Below are 15,422 nucleotides of genomic sequence, written 5' to 3'. Positions count from 1 at the left end.
TTTGATGTCTTTTGGTTTGCTCTATTTGCTTTTGTGTTCCTTTTGGTTTTCTTCTTTGGTGATCTGGTCTGAATGAGTGAAAGGTATAGTTAAGCTGCTGTTTTTTACTTTTTGGAGTAGAATAAGGTCTAGTTTATGTAATTGGTTTGAATGGATTTGGTTGAAAAATAATTTACTTGTTGGTATTTGATATTTAAGTTACTGATTGGGGATGATGAACTCTTCTATTTGAGGATGAACAAGGACATGTTTCTTCAGAGACCAACTCTGGTTTCTTCACTACTTCACACCATTGTGTTGAGGATCAGTGTGATATATACTTCATTACCATCGAGTTAATTGTATTAGAGCGTTACTACATCACACCTATTTGTACAAACTAATTGGATTACATGTTAAACTGATGGTCACAGATCACAATTTTATGTGGATTTTATATAGCTTCTTCTTGTTCTTCTTCCTGCGGCTTTTTGAGCGGAAAAGGTTTTTCTAGTTGATGGGAGATCTCAACTGAACCCGCCACGGGTCAAAAAGATCAGTTTCAGTTCCGGGTCTTTGGTGCTTGAACCCAATCCTCCTAAATTGATATTAACCATACAGGTTCTTGCAGTTTTGGTGTCGAGGTCAACGTTTCCCCAAAAAAGGTCTTAAGGTCACCATTCAAGATATTCACCCAAATCTCTTATTAATTATATTAATATTTTTTTTAAATGGCATTAAGAAAAAGATATTGAGGTCAATGCATCTGGAAAGACAATAAACTGAATGTTCCTAATAATTAATCCATCTAAACCGGTAGTGCGAGGCTAACTTTGAAAGTTATAGACAATTTCGTAAGAAAATTTAACAATTCACAAAAATGATTTGGCGTCCAATTCTTAGAGATTTAGATATTCAAAATCAATGTTTCACTTTGTTATGTCCAAAACGGGTTGTCTGGAGTTCTTGAGAGTCGAAATGAATGGCATTAGATAGAAGAAAATGTTTTGAAATTAACTGCAAAGTGCAAACTATATTTTAACCCGCCTTTTTATTTTTTGTTTTTACATTTTTTTAGAAATTTAATTTTATATATTTTTTAGTTATATTTACGTTTTTTGTATAATATTTCTCTTAAATGATTAATAAGAGATTTAATAATTGTTTCAAAATAATTGGACCATACATATATCAATAGGTTATGTTCATGTTTTAATAGAATAAATGATTTTTGATAACGTAAAAAATAACATATATATATGTTTTCCTTCTCTGCCTATCAAAAATTAAAAGCTCACGGATCTCTATAATATTATTTGAAAATTCAGTTTTCTATATGTCGCTTTCAAATTAACTCTCACGATGGTTGATTACATTGATACCATTAATAAATTAAAAATATTACATTTAAAATACTATTATTTATTTTATATTTAGTTTCCTTTTAAAAATTTTCCAAAAAACATATACATATAATAAAAAAAAGAAATTTTTTATAAAGTTAAAAAAAGAATTGAAAAACGAAAATATATGTATATGATATGATTTCATAAAAAAATAAAAAGTTCACAAAATAGTAATATTACATTTTAAAAAATATTTTTAAATGACATAAAATATAATTTTGAAGTAATAAAATACTTTCTTTATATCTATATTTTCTTAGATGAAAAATATAAATTTGTATATAATGTGATTTCATTAAAAACATTTACACAGATAATCTTGATATTAGAAAAAAAATATTATTTCTTTGAAAACAGAATTTTAAATAATACAAAAAAAATTCAAAGTAATAGAAATATTTGTATATATCTATCTATTTTCTTAGATGATTACATAAAATAATGAAGTTACATAAACTGATATATGTTTAATTGACTAAAAATAGTTTATATTTAATATTATTGAAATGTCTTATTTATTTCATATATTTAATTGACTATAATATATTTCAATTACAACAAAAAATATCGATAAATTATATTTTACTTATATAATATTATTTTCAAATAAAATCACAATTTTTTTTGCTGTTTATTTTTAAGAGATATTAAAAAAAAAAACTAAAAATAAATTTTAAAAATAAACATTGTTTGATGAAATAGTTACAAAATAGTTTAATGAGGTATATATATTATATTTTATCATTTATAAAGTTATTTGTTTTCTTAATATGAAATTTTCTTTTAAATTTTATGTTTATATGTTTGTTAAACTTAATAGAATCATAATCAAAATACCAAATCAAATCTGAATTCTCATTTTTAATATTATTTAAAATACATTTCAGTTTCCATTAAATAAATCAAAAGCATAAAATTATTTAAAATTTATAAAAAAATTTAATTATTGTAAATATTGATATATGTTCATGAGCTTCAAAAAATGTATCAGCTTCTTTTTTTATCAACTTGTATCAGCTACTTATGCATGTAATTTCCTATTGATTACACTTTAGTTTTTAATATTTTTTAATAAACATCAACATATAATTTGATAAATATTATAAAAATGCATGCACATTTAAACGATAAATAAAATTGATTTGATTTGATTTAATTATAATAAAAATAAGTATACTTCATTTTAATTTAAAAGAATATTTATAATTCAATATACTCACAACATGAGTGATTCGACTAATTCAACTTATACCTAAAATCATAGATTCAACTATGGTAAGAATTTATAATTTTACAAGAATAGTAATTTATTTTATAAATATAAATCGTAGGACAACTCAAAACATATTGAAATAAAAATAAAATATTAACCAACTGTTACAATTTGTAAAATTTACATATATGCATGAGGCTTCAGAATATTATTGTTATATTAATTTATGTAATTTGGAATCATACATTTTAGTTTATTTATTTTTATTTCATTCTAAGCACAATATATCTTAAGTTATACATAATATTCATAAAATATATTTACATATATAAGACAACAACCATCTAAATGCAAATAAGAAATTAATCAAAATTTTAATATATAGAATAAAAAATATTACAGTTGAATTCAGAAATTCAATAAATAAATTGACTGTAAAAATAATAAAACCGATTAGATATAACATATATAAAATCATATGTATAATTAAAGTAATATAATATTATTAATATAAATGATGCATATAAATTATAAATTAATTTAAAATTAAAATTAAATAGCAATCAATTATTATAGTTTATTTACTTTAAATATATATACATGTACATGAGCATAGGGAAATCACCTAGTTACTAGTAACCAACAATACTTTATACAAAGAAAAAAAACACAATTTGTTTGACTAATACTTTATACAAAGAAAAAAAAAACAATAACCAATTTGTTTGTTTTCCACCGTGAATCTTTGACTAAATAAGGGAGTTACGTTGGAGGCAACGCATTCTTTAGGTCATTATCAAAACGAATAATGCAAGCAACTAAATAACGAATGAAAGTCATCTCTAGCAAAATAGCAATGGCTGATCATATTGTGAATTTATCTATAGAAACGACTATTTAGAACAAATTTAATTCTATAATAAAATTATTCTATTTTAGAAAAAAATAGAATTAGTTTGGTGATGCTGTAAAAGGTGATTTGATATTCACGATCGCTATCATATCCAAGTTTTATGATGGCCAAAATTAAGTATTTTGTGGATCTTCTAGTATAGTTTTAGAGGTTTTCTAAAAACAATAATGGAGCTCCTGCTTGCACCGAATTGATCAATGTGAGAGGTTAATTGACAACGTGGCTTAGGGCTGGGCAAAAAATCCGGATCCGAAGAACTGAACCCGATCCGAAAAAGTAGTACCAAATCTGAACTGAAATTGATTAAATATCCGAACGGGTTCAAAATTTTGGTATCTAAAGAACCAAAACCGAATCCGACCCGAACCGAAGTATTTTGGGTACCCGAATATAACCGAAATAGATTTATATACCTAAATATATTACTTATTTTTAGATTTAGTATATACTAAAAACATCAAAAATATATAATATACTTTTAAGTTTTCTAAAATACTTGAAAATATATATAAATAGTCAAAAGTAAATATGTAAAATAGCTAAATGCGGTAAATTTGGTATCCAACAATATATGCATTTAATCATTCAGTAACAAAAGAAATCCTAAAACTAGACACAATACAAGAACTATATTTTCCAAAATAAATTATGTGAGATATAGCTCTAAGAGTTCAAAGGTGCTAGAAGCCTTCCTGAGTTTAAAAGCTGCTAGAAGCTTTCCTGGATAAACAATGAAGTTTGATTAGATAACGTAAGTTTCATAGACATGCATAGATAATATTAGATCGTTTTATTATCTATGTGGTTTAAAATCTTTTGAGTCAAAAACCTTGTAATTCTGTTATGGTAAATGATAAGTTTACGTTGAGCCAAAAAAAAAGGTGCTAGAAGCCTAGAAGCTCTGACTCTGCCATTGCCATTGCCATTGCCAGAATTCTTATTTTCGTTTGTATTCTTTTTATTTCAATGCATGATACTGTAAAGTTATACCTAACATACTTTATAAGGTTACATATTAGAAAAGAGGGAGATTTTGTTTTGCCAGTTTTTGTTATCTTAGTATCGCAAACTATATACAAATCACAGGGATTAAGGATCATCTAATGTTTACTCTATAAGCATGTGCGAAAACTTATATTTGAAGTATAAGGAGTCGTTAAATAAATAAAAATGTGTATTCCTTCCTATATATGTTGCTGAACTATTAGAGTTAGAGTTTAACATCCGAATCACGTATTCACATACAAATTCTGTAAATAAAATGATTGGATACGAATTAACAAACAACTTATCTCCTAAGAATAAAATAACATGCAGCAAAAGAGGAGACTCAATTATATGTCTATTTTATAGTCAAGTAAAAGAAAATTCAATGTTGATAGATTCGTTGTACCAAGTTGCCTCTCTCAATAAGTCGTTCTCAAGAAGTCTCTGCGCCTTTGAGCATAATTGACTCTTCAAAGAAAGACAGGGACACGTCTTATGTTTCTTCGACCTTTTGAATTCTTCAACTTCACATACCGGCAAATACTTATTTATCTTTTATTCATAAAAATTCAACAAAATCGAAACTCCACAGCCGTCTGATAAAGAAAAGATTGCATAAATTATCAGATCTAGCAATTTTATCGTAAATATATACCTAATTTTAGGCTGAAGTTACACTATGGCCTGTATGGGTCCATGCAAATATATTTACATAAATTATATATTATTATATATATTACAATTAAAATATATTTTTGATATAAGGAGTACTAGTTTTTGAATATGATATTGTCAATGAAATACAATCTTTGCAAATATAAGAAATATTTTTAGTTCCTGTTGCTTTGTTATAACATTTATATGAACAACCAAATTTTGATTAGTCGGACGATTCTGATCTGCATTTTGTGAAAATATAATGACATATTTTGTAAATATAATAATTGTTTTTTAAATGATAATTCTCTTTTAATAAGATAGATATCTTCACTAATTAATATAAAAATAAACATTTTATATTCTATTGTTTTTGTAAACATTTTATCTTCACTAATTATTTTATAATCATGATTAATGTGTGGTTAGATGAAAGCAAAGAGATAAAGTTAAGATGTATTCTAACGTAATACAGACACTTAATCAACGAAAAATATAATAAACGAACGGTCGAAACACCAAAAGTACAAAACATATTTTAAAACTAATCTATGTTAATCAAGTACAATAATATAAAATGACGCTTATGTCAAGTAGTTGTCGCTAATTAATTGCATTGCCAAGTGCCAATTGCTGAGCAGCCTAAGCTATATTAACAATTAGATTAGCAGGGCAATATTATGTCGGTTCTATCCATGCAAGCAACAACACCGCGTATTCATATTTTATAATAGTATCGAATTGTTATTGATATAGTTTATCAATACCATTATCTTTGCTCAAATTATACGCCAATAATTATAACAACATTCCTTATAATATGTTATCTCTCAGGTTAATCATATAAGTTGACACACACATGCAATAATTGAACTTCTTCCCCGCAGAGTTGTACATGAATCTGAACTAAAATTTACTGACATGTAGTGTTGAGGTCCAACAAATCATTGAACCATCCAAACTCGAGATCATGTTGATTGTTGCTGATCACCAAGATACTGATCTCGTTACTCGAGTTCTATACCTTTTTTGTTGGTACCGATTTATATATTTAGTCGTAATAGCGAGAATTGTTTTAGGGAGAAAAAGTGTATTTTCTGTTCAACTTATATTTTGCTAATCAGATGAAAATAACTTTAATCATTTTTATTTATCTTACGTTCAATACTGTTTACATCATGGTATATAGTTTATTTGGCTGTGATTGGTAACGAAGTGAAGTGAGAATAAACGAGCAGAAAAATTAGAGGGACAAAAATATTAAAAGTAGTGTTAACCTCTTTCCAATTTTGGTATTAAAAGAGAAATTTTCCTTCATATTTTTGAGCTGAAATGAGCACAAAAGATTTATTTATGTGTTTTCACCTGATTGGTGAAAAGGTGGCAGACCACAGAATAATTACTTTTCAACCAAATTGTTTATTAAGTATACGAGTACTTTCAGTCACACCCTTTCTTTTAGTTCCTCACAGATTTGAAAAGTAAATAAATTGTGCTGATTTTAACCTATCTGGGTTGTATTATTACCTTTTACCCTACCATTTTTCCTTATGGTTACTCTATTAAAATTATTATCAGTGACACTTGGTTCACCGATCACACACACACCCATGATCTAGTTATTGATATATTGTATGATATGCTCACACTACAATGTCCTTTCTAATACAAAAACGTTTTCCAAAATCATTTAAATTATAAATTTGTATTTTTCGTCAATAATCACAAATATGAATTATTCTTTAGTTCATTTGGGTTATTTTCTATTTTAATGTAACTATTATACATATGTAACAATATAGACTGAATCACTCCGTAGAAAAATTAATCAATCGTCATTTTTATCTCAATCGATAAAAATCATAAATTTAAAAAGAAGAATTTAATCTCCCATCTTGATGAATTTTTTTATGATCAATATCCACGTTAATTATTTTAAGCTAGATGAAAAGTTGCAATTTTGCTAGCAAATAAGTGAAAAACTATATTATAGAATACATCACACACCCATCGATCCTTTCGTTACAAAGTAGAGGAACCAAAAAGACTTCTCTATGTTACTAATTGCAGAATCGTACGTAGCAGACAGACAAAAATAGGGTTCACCGCAAAGGATCATTACCCTATTCCCCAAGACATTAAAAATCAACAACGAATAATTAACGGAAACAGAGCTTCTTTTCAGTTAACTCATCACTGCTTGTTGTTCAAGAGAGCTGCTCGTAGCTCAGCTGGGTCAATCTCTTTTGAACCGGTTTCCGGTCTGTAATAACCGGTTTTGGGATCTGGAATCCAAGCTATCTTCTGGGTTGATTCTTCCACTCCCTTCTTCTTCATCACCCCCGAAACAACGGCTCCCCCTTTCCCAACGCTCGCTTGCGCCGCCGTGGCCGCGTAACCGCGTCTGTTAAACACACAAAACGTCACCGTTTAGAAAACATAGCATAACGAGAAAAAACAGAGTATAAACAGAGAAAACAGAGCGTAGCAGAACTTACCGGAAGATTGCATTGGAGAGTTCTCGAGAGACGAAAGCAGATACGATTTTAACGTTAGAGAGAGAACGAGCCATGTTTTCGAAGTATGTGGTTTCTTGAAAGAGAGAGAGATAGAACAGACAGTAAAGGTTAAAACTTTCTTCTTGTTTTCGTCTCTGTTCTCTCTCTCGAACTAGAATGTTGATTTCAGAAATGGCTTTGAGGGATGTGAAATGAGAAAGAGGAGAGGAAGGTTTATATAGAAGGGAAGGACGACGACGATTGGAGAGAAAGGAAGTAACTTCGAAATTGCCTTTTCACTCCCAAAGACGACCACGTCAATTATGGCTTTTTGACACATAATAATTAGCCTTGCCTTTTTTGGGGGTTCATTTAGTCAAAATTAGCCTTTTCTGTTTAATACTAGTAAAATACCTTTAGTTACGCTATAAATGTGATATGTAAAATAAGCTATAGAATATTTTATATTATTTATTATAAATTATAAGAGATTAGTATATCAATAATTTTATAATCGATAAACAATTTATAATTTAAGGATAATTTGACATGTGCTAGCTGATTTACATAATTTATTATAAATTGTATTTTTATGATTTAAATTTCATTAATTTTCATAACTGATAACTACAATAACTTATCTATCAATTTTAACTAAAACAATGATTTTATGTTGAATATTTCCATGAAGATTAATTCTAGAACATTACACATGGAACAATTTTTTTTAGGTTCGAGAAAAATTTCTAAAACTATCATCTATTTTGTAGTGGATAAAACAGTCTGATAGTGCTACATTAATACTAACAAAATAATCTGATTAATATTCTTTTTTTTTGTCACAATATTTTTATGATTATATTGTCAATTACAAGACTCTATAAACGAAAACGGTAACAAGATTAGTTATTTTTCGATGTTATAAAAAAATAGAATAGTATGCGAAGGGTTAATGATTGAAGCTAATCTACATATAGACCTGGGTGTGAGCCAGAGCATATTGAATGTGTTTTAGCATTTCAAGATGCCATTGGTTGAAAGTCTCTACTTACAGCACTGAATTATAATTCTATGGTGTGGAATAACAATAAAAAATGATAAGATGTTATAAAGACAACATAAACTGATGATACTATCGTAAGCTATTAGATATTTTGAGGCGGTGGAGTTTCTCTTTATTGGTTCTCGACGCCCAGTTGCATCGTGAAACGGTTCTTTGCGGCGTGATATCTCCCCCAGCTTCATATACAAGATCGTTCTTATTTCTTTAACTAGTAGTATAACTTTTCGTTGGCTTATAGAGTTATAGAGCTATAGGTAATAAGTATGAAAATTTATCTTTTCAAAAAAAAAAAGGATGATAATTTAGTTAGCTATCATTACATACTAAATGATCAATGTTTAAAATTTTTATATCCCCATATGCAAAAAGAATTCAATATCTTCGCTGTTAAAAGTGTTTTTAGTGAGTAAGTAAAAAAGGTTCCACTGATAGCAAAATTTTAAATAAACCCAACCATGATCCCAAATTGAACCCGGTTTGAAGCTAAAAAAAATCAAATGCTTTCAAAACCCGTGTTAACCAGACAGAAAATTTTAGTCGGGACAGAACTCTTCGGTACTCCATGTCCCTACCACATTGATGTATGTAACTGAGTTCTGATCCCACCTTGTCCAATGCCTGAATGCAGTTACACAAAATAAAACTAATCATTAACGGCTGTTGACGTATATATGGAAGAAGCTATGATGTACATGCTGCTTGACAAAAAAAAAGCTATCTACATTGGAAGAATGCAACTAAGCCGCCTAAATCAGTAACAATAGAGAAGATCCAAAGACTCTCGAACATAATATCTGAAATAATACTTAAGGGCAAAAACACTCTACTGGGCCGACACTGCCAGACAGAAAGCTGAGAGAACGAATGGGATTGCAATGATAGATGAATTCTTTTGGATTACGGGCGTGCATCAGGAGCCTCTCAGCTTTACATGATGAGATGAAATGTTTACTTTGGGAATCCTCATATATGAGAGGTATGAGGATAACCTCGATACGGTTCGAGACGGACTACTTGGACTCACTGGACATGACTACAAACCTGATGGATTGGTCAACATTCGCGACATATATCGAGGTGTTTCAGAGATTACAGGAGGATTTCAAGGATGTGAGCTTGTCTCATATTCCTCGAAGTAAGAATGGTCGAAAGGATGTGTTAGCAAAAGAAGCGAAGACCATAGGGGCTATATTTTTTCCCATATAGATCAGACCCAGCCAGACGGAGGTGCTCTTCGGAAAATCGGCTCGTCTGACTACCACTTGATCTAGCATAGATGGGCAGCTGACAAAAAAAAAGATGAATCCTCTGAACTATTAAAAATTAACTGACTTAATGTATATTGGTTGAAGTATTGACTAAATGATTATAGTAAGCCACTTAGATTTTGACTTGATAATGTGTTATGATTAGGGCTGGACATAAAATCCATAACCGAAAAATCTGATCCGTACCCGATCCGAAATGTAAAAATACCTCAATGGATCTTGTAGGTGTTATAAAACATATCCGAACCGAAGTGTTATTAACCGAACCCGAATGGGTAATCCGAAAAAATATCCGAAGAAACCGATCTGAATGTCCAAATTAATATACAATATAAATATTTGAAACATAAATATGTACTTCAAATATTCATTTTCATATTTATTTGGATATGATATCTAACAATAAGTATTTATAATTTAAATAAATACCTTAAATACTCCATTATATACAAAGAAGTATATATTTCTTATGTTTTACTTTTAAATTTTAGATTTTATTTTGGATATATACGAACCGATCCGATATAACCCGAATCCGAATGATATATGGTTACTTCGGATATATCCGAACCGATCCGAAACCAAAGTGTTATATCTGAATCCTATCCGTACTTGTAAATTTACTAGAATGAGACCTAGGAGGTGTTACAAAATAGAACCGAAATCCAAAAAACCCTATCCGAAACCGAACGGAACATCCATGGCTAGTTATGACAATGTTTTTTTTTCTCCTTTTAACATTAAATTCAATAACCGCCTGGACGCTCAGCCGCAAGCCCAGCAACCCCACTCTAGAAAGAATCGTTTCTTTGGAAAATCCTGTCTACTTTGCAAATTTTAGTTTATAAATTATGAAAACATAGATTTTTAATATAAGTTAAAGTGAGGTTAAGGGATAAGGACAGGCTCTTATGTTAGGCAGTTGGTATATGGACCGTGAACATGTCGTTGGTTCAATGTATCTAACACTACTAAACACTAGTGATGTTATTTTGGGACTTTGCATGTTCTCTACTTTCTCTTCTTGTTGTTGGCCAAAATCTCTGTCTCTCTCTTCTTAGTTCTTATTCATGTCTCACCCGACAATCAGTTGTCATGTAAATTTTGGTAAAAGAAATGTATATATTAAAAAACGTTATCGTATTTATCATCAAATAGTCGTTTTATTACAAATTCACATTTATCATCTATCCAATTTTGAAAACTAAATTGGAATCATCCAATTTTATTAGTCTTTTTATATCTAAATACTAACAAAAAGTCTGAAATCTAAAAATATATTTCAATTGTTAAAAAATACTGTTCCTCTAAGTCTTGGTTTGATTCCTACTATTTCTTTATTTTGCTTCCATAAATAAAACCTTTCAAATTAGGTTAGGTAAACAATTATTTTCTTATAAAATAAATAAAGGCATGTATATGATTTTCATCATCAACCACGTAGTCTCGGCCTATTAGTAAAGGGTTCACAGATGTGAGTACCGTCCTGGATTCGATTCCCCTTGGCCATCCGGAGCGCTTTAAGTGGTAAAAAAACGCGGATTTTGCGGACCTCGTAGTGATTAGTCTGTGGACCTAAAAAACCTTTGAAATCACACTACGGTTATAAAAAAATGATTTTTATCATCAAAATTATCGATTATGATTATGATAGTGTACTATTATAAACTCTTTATCCTATTTACAAAAATATATAATAGACGGTAATGGTTCTATGTACAGTATAGCCTCTTTAAATTAATAGTCTATAAATTAATATACACTAAAAATCTCTATAAAATGATATAATTTTATAGTCCCAAATTGAGTTTTTGGTTCAATTAGTATATCGATAATAAAAAAATTATAGTTTTGGTGTAGTTCCAACATTATTAATTTATAGAGGTTTCACTGTATATCAAGTTTATCATAGACAATTTTACTTCGCTATTGTGACAAATGGTTAACTTTACCTTATTATGATATATAGTTTTTAATTATACCACACCAATTTTTTTGTAAGTCTGTTTCCACTGATTTATATAAATTATATAAATTAAAATATAAATTATATATTAAACAAGAAGTTACTTAAATGACTTTTTCTTAAGTGCCGATCATTGGATAAGTCTTAAAAAAATTATTATAATTTGTTTGGTCAATGTTTATTAATTTTATTTTATTTTAGTTGGATCTAAAATAAAAAGTAAAAGTAGAAATAATTAATATCAGTTTCTAAATAATATAAATTATATTACAAGTATTGATTTATGGTAACTAATTGTTAGAATTATAGAAAAAGTTATGATGTTTGATTAATTCTTTTATAGTTATAAACTACAAAGTATAATGAACGATTTTTTTTATATATAAAATCACTATAATAATTTTATATTCTACATAGATAATTATATTTGTATATTAGTATATGATAACTATTAATTTCTTATAAAGTTCATACATGTTTTCTAAATCATTTATTAAGTTTTTTGAGAAATTAAGAATTTTTTTATTATGGCTTCCAAAATTAATTTATCATAATTTCAAAGCTTTTATAAGAGAATATAAATTATATAAAAATATAAATTTGGAAAACAAAGAGAGATTGGCAATAGAAAAAATTTATGTTTAGGATTTTTTTAGAAGTGCTATGTTTAAATTCAAAAATAATTAAAGGTAATGTGATAATTATATATCAATATAAATGTGTGATATTGCAATGTACAATGAAAAATATACATGTGAGTCATTCAATATATAAGTTTTGAAGATTGGACGAATTATATTTAACGGAACATGTGAGAACTTTGCAATTATAAAATGATTTGAACTTAAGTCAAAGAGAACATAGTATAGTAAAGGCAATGTGATGATTGAAAAAGGATTCTAAGATGGATTTTTGGTTGATTGATTGTATGGTTTGTATTAATATTTAGAGAGAAAGAGAAATATTTAACAAAACAATATGTGGGAAAAATTAGGAAGACATTAGCAATACATGTTAAAATGTGATAAAAATGATATTGAGAGAAATAAAAAGAGGTCGAAGAAGATGCATAATATGTATTGGAGAATAGTTGTATTGAAATTTGTTATTACTAAATATTCACCAGTTATTTTGTATCAAAATTTTTAAAAAAACTTTGCAACTGAGAATTAATTTGCATCAAAATTAAATGAGGTGATAGATAAAATAATATGATGATTATAAAGTGTTTTAAAACATATTTTTTTATTCACTGATCATGAGTTTGTTAATAATTTGATCAAAATGATATAAACCAAATATTTTTAGCGGCTTAGATTTATATTATTGAATTATCACTAAATCGCGTGCTTCTAAAAATACCGTAGTGAGATTTAAGATTTTCAATGTTTTTGGAATTAAAAATTATCTTTTAATGTTTCTAATTATTATTTTAAATTTATAGCATTGTATGCATAATATATATTTTCCATACAATATTTATATCCGCAAATTCACAGCAACCACCTAGTACTAAAATTGAGAAAATGATTACAATTTTTTTTTATATGACGGAAAGATTACTGTCATACATAGATCTCATAAGATAGTTCATGGTATAGTCCAACAACCAATTTAATGAAATATATAAAGTAAACTGTTTGTAGAATTGTCTAATGTAAATTTTTTTTATAGTTTGTAATAGTATATGTAACCAGCATCTTTTTTTATAACTTGTTTTGTCGATCACTAAACCGAAGAGACTTCCACCAACATGTTTTATAAATAAATGATACACATTCAGTTTGCTAAAACGGTGAGCTAAAATTATATCGAGTTTAATTCAAAGCTTTTAAGTTTTCAAGATGGGCCTGAAGAGTTAAGACCCTCATGTATTCGTCCACATCTGTAGACTTGTGATTCTGCACATTACATATATGGCGGTTTGAGCCGGTGGCCCCGTTTGATCAGGACCCAGTATTGGTTATTAAATATGGTTATTAAAGAGCCAAGTTTTACTAAATATGGTTTTTTCAGAAACGATTATGAAAGAGCCAAGTTTTACTAAATATGGTTATTAAAGAACCAATTTTTTACTAACGGCACATGAACAACATGAGAATTTGATCTTCTTCAGAATTGGTACTAGTACCCCTAGAACGTATGCTAATCCCACAAATCGTGCACATTCTATCCCAAAGTATACATTGCAGTCCATGAATGTATAGTTTTCCTTCAATCGATTCCTCCAACCTATCTATTTAATTAGAAGGAAATAAACAAACAAGAACGAAATTAATTTATCGAATAAAAACCCAGCTTATACATATAAAGGGATTGGTAGGAAACATGTTTTATTTGGCTAATAAAGCTAGAAAACAACTAGAGATTGCCTATCTCTACGTAATTTATTGGTGCTTCCTATAGAGTTTGCTTTGATAATATAAACATATGAGTGCTTTGATTCATTGTCGGAATTTGTATTTGTCTTTTTTTCGGTCAGATAAATCGTTTTTAATAATAATAATAACTATTATGATCAGTGGTCAACAAATTCCAGGAAATCTCCAAAATAACATTTTTCTAAATTTATGTTACAAAAATAGCCCTCAAAAACTAAAATGACCAAAATAGCATTTTATCTTTTGAAAATTTAAATTTTTTTTTTTTTTCAAAATTTGAAATCTTATCTCAAAACTCCACTCCCCAACTCTAAACCCTAAAACCTAAACTCTAAAACCTAAACTCTAAACCCTAAACCTTAAACTCTAAACCATAAACCCTAAATCCTAAACCCTAAATCCTAAACCCCACCCCTTAACCCTAAACCCTAAATCCTAAACCCCACCCCTTAACTCTAAACCCTAAACCCCACCCCCAAACTCTAAATCCTAAACCCTAAACCTTAAATCCTAAACTCCACCCCTTAACTCTAAACCCTAATGTCTAAATTAATTTACCTTTGGAGTATAAGTGTATATTTATCTCTTTTGATAAAGCATTAAGTGCTATTTTTGTCATTTTTATTTTTAGAAACTATATTTGTAACAAAAACTTTTTTATTGCTATCATAGTCATTTTATTTTCCTTTGATCCGTTTGTGGTGATTTGTAGGCACGTCCTTGGAAATGCTAGTAGTGGCGAACCTTAAACCTTAACATCTTATTAAAAATGTGTATTTGTTAAAAAAATATTATTAATATAACACAAGTCAAAACAAAAATTAAATTTTCTGAAAAGACTTAAAATCTGTTAAAAAATTAAACTCTTTTAAAATTATGTATAAAAAATACAACCACCTCTCACATCTTATTTCAATATCGTTATTAAAATATATATTTTTGCTACTTTTTTCTTAAATCTTTTTAAAATTAGTCTTTCATGATTTTATCTTCTTTTGCCATCGATTTATCAATGGTAAGTAAGAAATACAGAATACCGGATTAAATAAATTCATTTGAAAAGTTCAGGGGTGAATTTAGGAAGCTTTACT

General features: G+C 28.2%; 1 protein-coding gene across 1 annotated transcript; it reads right to left on the bottom strand.

The window, feature by feature from the left end:
• Positions 1–7,113: 7,113 nt before the first annotated feature.
• LOC106331975 (indole-3-acetic acid-induced protein ARG2-like) lies at positions 7,114–7,880 on the bottom strand. Its single transcript, XM_013770418.1, has 2 exons — positions 7,654–7,880; positions 7,114–7,559 (listed from the first exon to the last, which is right to left on the bottom strand). Exons 1-2 carry the CDS (start codon positions 7,725–7,727, stop codon positions 7,349–7,351), a joined length of 285 nt encoding a protein of 94 aa, XP_013625872.1. The 5' UTR covers positions 7,728–7,880; the 3' UTR covers positions 7,114–7,348.
• Between the last annotated feature and the right edge of the window lie 7,542 nt (positions 7,881–15,422).

The sequence above is a fragment of the Brassica oleracea genome, chromosome C3 (genome assembly GCF_000695525.1).
Source record: "Brassica oleracea var. oleracea cultivar TO1000 chromosome C3, BOL, whole genome shotgun sequence".
In the NCBI taxonomy this organism is placed as follows: domain Eukaryota; kingdom Viridiplantae; phylum Streptophyta; class Magnoliopsida; order Brassicales; family Brassicaceae; genus Brassica; species Brassica oleracea.
The sequence above is the reverse complement of the archived record's forward strand: the minus strand, read 5'-3'. Positions and strand labels throughout refer to the sequence as shown.